General features: G+C 34.9%; 1 protein-coding gene across 2 annotated transcripts; it reads left to right on the plus strand.

Annotated features, from left to right (window-relative positions):
- The first annotated feature begins 744 nt into the window (after positions 1-744).
- On the plus strand, positions 745-8,673 carry LOC110103662 (NEDD8-activating enzyme E1 catalytic subunit). Of its 2 annotated transcripts, XM_020832462.2 has the most exons (10): positions 745-964; positions 1,055-1,218; positions 1,965-2,167; positions 3,646-3,878; positions 3,951-4,013; positions 4,089-4,145; positions 5,752-5,873; positions 6,656-6,773; positions 7,025-7,116; positions 8,142-8,278. In XM_020832462.2, exons 1-9 carry the CDS (start codon positions 863-865, stop codon positions 7,112-7,114), a joined length of 1,152 nt encoding a protein of 383 aa, XP_020688121.1. In that variant the 5' UTR covers positions 745-862; the 3' UTR covers positions 7,115-7,116; positions 8,142-8,278. The 2 variants fall into 2 exon arrangements, with proteins under 2 accessions (XP_020688121.1, XP_020688120.1); XM_020832461.2 differs by lacking the exon at positions 7,025-7,116 and having other exon boundaries at positions 746-964; positions 8,142-8,673.
- Positions 8,674-8,878: the final 205 nt, after the last annotated feature.

Genomic DNA, 8,878 nt, shown 5'->3' on the forward strand with positions numbered 1-8,878 from the left:
TAAATTAAGTGTTTTATTTTTATATTAAATATATTTATTTATATATTTAACTGAGATATCAATTGAACCGTCCCATTCTTAAAAACATATATTTGAAATTTTAATTGATATGTTTGGGCTTCTTGAAGCATAAAATTTATGTATTATTGAAATAAATTAAATTATTAATAAAAAATTTAAAAAATATTTTTAATTTTCATAATTGAGATGCTTCCACTTCTTCAAATTTGAATTTTATGTATTATTAAAATGATAATTGAATTAAATAAAAGGTACATTTAATAAATATGTGATGTATGAATAGCATAAATAATGACTATGATTAAAATTATTAATTAATCATAATAATTAAAATAAAATAGTAAATTTATTTGAATAATTAAAAAGAAAGGTTAGAATTGTATTAAAAAATATAAGTAATTATATACAGTTATATATAATAGTTATTCGATTTTTATAGATTTTGAGGAAGAATAGCATAAATAATAACTATGATTAAAATTATTAATTAATCATAATAATTAAAATAAAATAGTAAATTTATTTGAATAATTAAAAAGAAAGGTTAGAATTGTATTAAAAAATATAAGTAATTATATACAGTTATATATAATAGTTATTCGATTTTTATAGATTTTGAGGAAATTTAAGGTGAGCCCTACCTCGAAAGGATTCGCAAAGCAAATGATCGGACGGTCCTCCCGGCGCTGTACCAGGCTTTTCTCATCACCAAAGATACTGTGCGTGGCATCGAAGAATCGAGAGCGCAGTAGCCAAAGGGCTCCGCAGTTCTTCCCCGGCATTCCCTCCAACAGTTTTTTGGAGGGTTTTCGCCCTCTTCTGAAGGTGGAACAAGAATCCAATGGCGAACTCCTTCTCCGAGCCGGCAAGATGGAGGGACCTCGATAAGCTTCTCGCCCGCTGTGGCAACATTGTTGGCCCTGGCTTTGAGCCGAGCCCTCAGGTAATTTTCTTCCGTTTACCCTCTAACGAGATTCGAGTCTTTTTATCTTCTTAATCCGGTTTAGATCATCATTTCTTGATTTTTGTGCAGCTTCGGCAGGATATCGGGGAATTCGCCAGAGTTTTGGTGGTGGGCGCCGGTGGGCTCGGCTGCGAACTACTCAAGGACCTTGCGCTCTCTGGATTTCCTAACATCGACGTCATCGATATGGATACCATAGAGATCTCCAACCTCAACCGGCAGTTTCTCTTCAGGTCCCATTTCATCTTTTATTTTGCTCTTGGCTTTCCCTCCATTTGTGGAGCAAGTTGTTTTCTTTTTAAATTACATATTTTTCGTCGTAGAGATTTTGAAGTTGCTAGTGAAGTCGTGGCTGATTTACTGAATGTATAGTTTCAGACACTTTTATGTTCCGATTAGACATTTGAATAGCCTACGCAAGCCATAATATTTTGAGTTTTTAAGCTTACATAGATCATTGTTTTCTTCCCAATAATGGAATTCTTCGGTTTTAACTATTGAAAACATCGCATTGTTCTTTAGAACCGAGTTACACAAAGATGGTCGAATCCATCAATGGACAAACGCTCATCAAGAACGTTTTTTATTTTATGCTTTCTCTAGATTATATTATGTTTTTTTTTTCCCCACGACTTTAAGATGAAGATTTCACTTACCTGTTTAAATTAGCAGCCTAACCCTTCAAGCTAGATGAACCTGAAGTGAATAGTTCAAAGTGCCATAGGTTTTCTAATCGGATGTATTGGAAAAGATGACACTTACTGAAGAAACTGCTAAACAAATGCTGTTTTGCCTGTTCATGACTGTAATTGTTGCCAATGTTTTTTTGGTCGATTCACTCATCCTGGCGCTCTGATTTTTTTTTTTTTTTTGGTTCTGTTCATCCATTCTAGTTCTTAGATTTGATTGACAGCTCCTGTCATCTTTATTAGATTGTTTTTCACTATTGATGCGCCTAAACACTAATGTGATAATTCAGGCTTCAGGATGTTGGGAAGTCAAAGGCTGTGGTTGCTGCTAAGCGCGTGATGGAGAGAGTTTCTGGCGTGAATATCACACCTCATTTCTGTAGAATTGAGGAAAAGGAGATAGATTTTTATAATGATTTCAACATTATCGTTCTTGGTCTTGATTCTATCGAGGCTAGAAGCTACATCAATTCTGTGGCTTGCAGTTTCTTAGGTAAGCAATTTCGGATTTGTTGGCTGTAAATGGTCCATTACTGTTTAGTTGAACGGAAATGAATTAATAGTTTCAAGAAGTCCATCCAAAATTTACCATTTTTATGATCTTCTCGGCCACTGCTTATGTGCTGCAGTTTCTTTAGTACCTTTGGTACATATTTAATTACAATTTCCAATAATACAGAACATGCCAAACTGATATCATATCTTTAATCACCATAGATTAGAGCAAAATTATGACTTGTGTCTTCATGGTGAAATAAAATTTCCCTTACAACCAATCTGCAAGGATATTGTTGATTTGACTCGCATGCGCTTTCTTCAAGAATGCTATATATATATAGGGGAGGGCAGCAAGCAACATTTAAAAAAGGCTATCTATTGAATCTTCAGAAAACTGATTGGTTTTGTTACATCTGGCTAGATTAAGATTATCATAGCTTTAACAAGAAAATTTCTCAAGTCTGTCTTCAGTTTTCTTTTGCCATAACTGATTTAGCTTGATGGGATTGGGAGAGCTGATCTGAATCTATAAATTAAGGCTTCATTCGGGACAGCTTTCTTACTACTTAAAGCAGTTTTTAATATAAAAAATTTAATTTTTTACTAGAAATTTGATTTAAAAAGTGATAAGAAAGCCGTCCCAAACGAAGCCTAAATCAATTCCTCCAGATTATTTTGTTATCCAGTTATCCTTAAAAGCAACACCTTATAGCAAGCAGATTTTTGTTACATTAGGGTTGATCGGAGTGTGTAGAGCTATGATGCACTGACACCTTTTCTCAAAGACGCGTGCAGTGTCTGACTAAAAAAAATATAATGCAGTGTCCAACCTATGTCCGTAACCTATATTTTTAATAATTGACGTGTCTCGTGTCCATGTTGCCATGTCCATGTCTGTGCATCATAGGTTGTGGTGGTTTACCATTTTCAAGGAACATCAGCTAAAATGGCAAATAGTAACATCATTCTTTGAAAGCAATATCTTGATATGTGTACACAAAGCCAGATTCTTCGTATTGTAAATCTTATATTAATTTTTGTATTTTTTATATTTTCCAATTTTACTCTCTAAAGTTAGATATCAAGAGATTGTGCTAAAAAAAAATGCTAACGTTTTCCTGGTTAACTTATTTTATTCTAAGGTTTTAATATGAAACTCCTTCCAAGATGTTAATCAATGGAAGATAAATGCTTTACACTGATTTTTAAAAAATGTATTCATACATGATCATAAGTCTCGCTCCTTTTTTGTTTATATTCTACTGCATGTCACATTTCATCATGCTAAGGTGATAGAATACATAAAGCAAGTTAACCTGCATGTCTACCCTCGTATACTGTAATGGCGAAAGGCATGAGCTGATGATGGATACTTTTTCAGCATATTGTAGAGCTTGTTTTCTGCATGGATCTGAATGACCAGTTATGTGCTACCAATTTTCTCATCGTGGCTCATGATTTTGACCAATGTAGAATACGATTCTGACGATAACCCAATACCCGAAACTATCAAGCCTATGGTAGATGGGGGAACTGAAGGTTTTAAAGGCCATGCCAGAGTAATTTTGCCAGGGATGACTCCTTGTTTTGAGTGCAACATTTGGCTTTTCCCTCCACAAGTCAAGTTTCCGTTATGCACTCTTGCAGAAACCCCAAGAACTCCTGCACATTGTATTGAATATGCTCATTTGATCAAATGGGATGAGGTGCCAATTAATGTTTTGGTCCCTTTTCTAATATGTATGTTGTTTAGTTGCTTCAGATTTCTTAACCTGTAGGTGCATAGTGGGAAAACATTTGACCCCGATGATCCAGAACACATGCAATGGGTTTACACAGAGGTCGGTCGGTTGTTTCCTGCCGAGCTTTCATCTGTTTCCCTTTTATAGAGCTTCTGATAAATCGTGATAAAACAGGCTGTGAAGAGAGCTGAGCTTTTTGGCATTGCTGGTGTCACTTACTCCTTGACTCAGGTATCTGAATTTGCATTAATGCTGCAAGTTCTCATTTATTATTTGCTAGTTACTTTAAGTTTGTACTTTATGTATATCATCCATTATCCTTCTGTGTTAATATTTCATTAATGTTTTTGTGAATGTCATCCATAGTTATAATTGACATCTTTGCCGATGAACACTTGCATATAAATTATTTTATATTCATTATTCAGTTGTGATTGCATGCAGCACTAAGTCTTGAGTCCTACCCACCTAACCATTATCAATTACAATCACATTAGGTGTTGAATCTAAATTTATTTGGTGGATGATGTCTAACCATACTTTATGGATCTACCTATGAACTGAGGATCTATGTGTGAGCATGATGAAGATGAAGAGGAAAAGGAAGATAAAGTAGGAGAGCAGACAATAGATCTGGACACAATTTTTATTATCCCAACCAAAATTATAAGAATAAGAGTGGTGAGGGCTCTGTCCTACAAAGCTCAAGCTAGAGAAGGAAAAACGGGCACAATATCTCTCTATGAATCACTCTGTCTACCCTTTGGTGTCTCTTGATGTTTTGTCGCCTTCTGGTCCTTCGGGGCCTTCGATTCTTTTTCTTGTTCTTCTTTTATCCTCCCTCCCTCTATTTATGGAGTATAGGAGTTGGAGGGTTACAAAAGAATATGTATGGAGTATAGGAGTTGTACTATCAGTCTTTGATGTAGCTCGGCCGGATGTGCTGAGTGGTGTGGCGATCTTATGAGAGATGAACGGGTGAGATGTACCAGTGGCCTTCTGGAGATCAAGTCGGCATTGGATAGGAAGCCGGTCTGTTGTGGCCCTGTTAGTGCAAGAGGGGGCGGGTGATGATTTAACATTGAACTGTGAGCTCAGTGATGATCGAATCACGAGATATGTCTTGTCAATGATATGTTGTGCCTTTTGACAAGATATGTTGTGCCTTTAGCTTGGTTTATGGAAGGTCTCACAAAAGACTTGACTTTTGTTGAGATGAACAAAGTCGTTTGACTGAGAGAGAAACTTCTGATGTCGACCCTACCGGGTAGGGCGACTGCTTGGAGGAAGTGGTCGGAGGTGTTTTGCCATGCTCCAATGATAAGCTCCTTCTCAGCCCCTCAAGCTGATTGTCCGAAGAGAGTTCTCCTTTCATGTGATTTGAAAGTAATATGCAAGTACATGCGAGAGAGTACCTGCACAAGTAGTCATGAATATACATGATGTTTAAAATTTTGCAGTGGTATCCATTAGCCACTTTTGGTAAAATCATTAATTGGAGAGTTGCTAAATAATTTGAGATTATTTAGCCGTTTAAATAATGATAAATAGTTGCATGCTATTCTTTCTAGATACGAAACATATTTCCCACATTCATTTGCAGTTTTTATTGTTCAATTATTAGTTAATATTCTCATGTAACCCAACATGCATATTTGATGCCATTGGTATAACCTTTATCTTTCCATTATTTGGGGAAGTTCTAGTTCAGATTCATGTTAACTCTGTTGTTTGCTAGTTCAGTTTTACCAAAATTGCTTTATGCTAGCTGCTTTTATCTATTCTGTTGGGTGGATTTTTTTTTTCAGGGCCTTTGTATTTCTTTGCTTCTTTTCAGGGAGTAGTGAAGAATATTATTCCAGCTATTGCTTCTACAAATGCAATCATTTCTGCTAGCTGTGCTTTGGAGGCCTTAAAGATTGTATCTGGATGTAGTAAAACATTGTCCAATTACATGACGTGAGTACTCATACCGTACCCCCATATATTTTCTATTAGATAATATTTAATGCATTGCTGCTTGCATGAAAATTATGAATTACGCTAATGGTGTTAAATTCTTGAGCCTGGTTTTTCTCTCTTTGATTTCACAAAATTTAGAAAGAACTATGTTATGATGTTATCAATTGGATTTAGGCCTTGTTTGACGCGGCTTATTTTCTCCTTCTCCGTTTGGAAACGGCATTTGTGGCTGTTTGAATATGCCCCTTATTTGGAAATGCTTTTTACAAAATTTTGTTTTTTTACTGTTTTGAGAAGTTTTTTGATATATGCTTCTCGGTTTGAGAATTCCATTTGCTCCATCAATATTTTTAAAACTACCTTTTACAAAAGTTATGGGATAACCAAACGAAGCCTTAGATTCTTTTTTTGTCATTATGCTAGGTTTTGTATAGTGAAATAAAGGCTTTTTTTTTAAGTGGGATTAAGGCTTGTTGTTGTTGTTATAATATGCTAGGTTTGTATGTTTTCTGGAATGAAATGGCTGAGCATTTTATTTGTTTAATAGCAATTAGCTGCTTTACTCCAAATTTAGGATCCAATAGGAACATAATGAAATCTCAGGTTTATAGCATGATTAACTTAAAGATGATTGTGAAGTAAATTTAATTTGTATGGTTTTAAAATATTTCAAAAATTCAAGGACGTCAAAAGTTTGCCTTCTTCTGGTCAAACTGCTGTGGTCTAGGCATTCTATGCTTCTGTAGGTTACTAGCTGATAAGCATGTTCTGTTCTGCAGGTATAACGGTGTTGAAGGAACGCATATTAAAGTGACTGAATTTGTTAGGGAGAAAGATTGTCTTGTGTGTGGTCCAGGAACTCGCATTGATTTGGACACTTCAACCACTGTTTCTCAGGTCTTCTCTATTTTCTGAATCGTTCATTATTTGTACATGTTTGCCTATGTGATACAATCGGATGCACTTTATCCTAATCATTGAAGTCTCTGAACTTGACACTTACTGCTTGTTTTGCTTAGGAAACTTCCTTCAAAAGCTTATGTGCGTTTAAACATTTTAATAACATAAACATCAAACAAATTATAAAGTTTCGTACATCATGAAAAATGATCTATATCCTGATTCCTCTTTTACTTATGATCTGTCAGAAACCTGAAAGTTGCATGAATCTCTATACAGTTGTGAAGCAGCGAGACTCCCCTATTTTTGTGATTCCCTCTCTTCTCACTCCTGCTTGAAGGTAGTAGATTTAACAATAATGGCATGCACTTTAGCTGCAAACGTATATTTATCATCTCTTGCAACTACCCTGTTCTCCTCTGCTCTTCCGTGATTGGTTTGAGGGCTGCTATGCTCTATGATTTCAAAAAAAAGTAGAGAGAATTGACTAGCTAATGTTTAGAATATTGTAGTGCGAGAATACTGATTGTCCATGTGGATTGTTGCCTAGTTGGTTTGGATGAGAGTTTTTTTTTTTTCAGTTTTTTTCTCTCTCTCTCTCTCTCTCTCTCTCTCTCTCTTATATATGACATTACAAAAAAAGAATGATTTGTCAAGATTGATTTATTTAGAGATGAGTATAATACACATTTAGATTGATTTTTTATATATTATACTTATCTCAAAATAAATCTATTGATTTTGAGGCTCATTTTGACTAAAATTTTGTTAGAATATATTGTGATGCCTCAAAATTTAATTTGGAAGAATTATTCTTATCTTTTAGTTATTCAAAAATTATAGAAAAATATCCATAAAATAAATCATAATATTTAAAAAATATGGGTGAAATCGGTTTGTAAACCGGACATCTGACGGTCCCGAAACTCTCACTTGTACCAATCGATATTAATTTCTTAAGGATTTTCATTGGTGCCTAAAAATTATGAAAAAATTAGTGTAAGTAAAATACTACAATAAAAACACGATGGCGAAATTGGATTGCAATTTGGAGTTATAACTACTCCAGAAAAAAATTGGCAAAGTTAAAATACGGGCTATTACATATATTGTCCTCAAAATCTTCCAAAATAAATCTCCAAAGCCATTGGATAGATACACATGGCATGCACATAGCACTTGTCAATCATACAACAGCCTAAAGAATTGTTTTGGGCTATATGCTTTGGACTTTATCCTTTCTAAAATTTGCGAATGTGGAATTTGCGTAGAAGCATGCTTTGAACTGGGATCATCTTTTATATCCCTGTAATGTATTCAAACTAACTTACCTTCTGCTAAATCTTTCACGATGTAATTTTACAGTTCATTGAAATTCTGGGAGAACACCCGAAACTTCTCTTGTCAAAACCAAGTATCACCCATCGTGGAAATAATATCTACATGCAGTCCCCTCCAATTCTGGAAGAAATGACCAGATCCAATCTTCAACAACCCCTCTATGATCTGATGGGTAAAGTTCGTAAGGATACTGTTCATGTAAGTGGCTTAGCTGAGAACAATGGCAAGAAGTCATCCTCCCTAAGGAAGCTGTGTGTCCTATTTAAAGGGATCGCTGCTGCGGATGTAGCTACACAAATGGATACAGCTGGTAATTTCTGAGTTTTCTTGCAATGCCAGCCCATATAGATTCAATAGTTTGTTTTAGGAACGTTAATTAGCTTTGGTTTCCTTTAAAAGTTTTTCCAAGGCTATTTGTTGCACTCTCTCTCTCTCTCTCTCTCTCTCTCTATGAGTTAGAGCTAAAGTTTATGTGACATTGAGATATGGCATTTCTGTAAAAGAATTTTGTTTCAGGTGCAAAACATATGCTAATAAATAAATGAGTTTCTCTGTATATCTTGCTTGATTTGGTTCCAATTTAAGGCATTGTTTGTTATTTTTTTGGGAATTTAAGTGAATTTAGCCACAAGCTTATATTTTGTGATCTGCATGAAGTCTTGATGTGATTGAATGAGCTGTTGATATTTAATAATGAAAAGTTTCAGCTTAAGCTTATTTTTACATCAAGTAGCTAACAAATTTTTGGTATTATGGAATTG

This window comes from Dendrobium catenatum, unplaced genomic scaffold, assembly GCF_001605985.2.
Source record: "Dendrobium catenatum unplaced genomic scaffold, ASM160598v2 fragScaff_scaffold_506, whole genome shotgun sequence".
In the NCBI taxonomy this organism is placed as follows: domain Eukaryota; kingdom Viridiplantae; phylum Streptophyta; class Magnoliopsida; order Asparagales; family Orchidaceae; genus Dendrobium; species Dendrobium catenatum.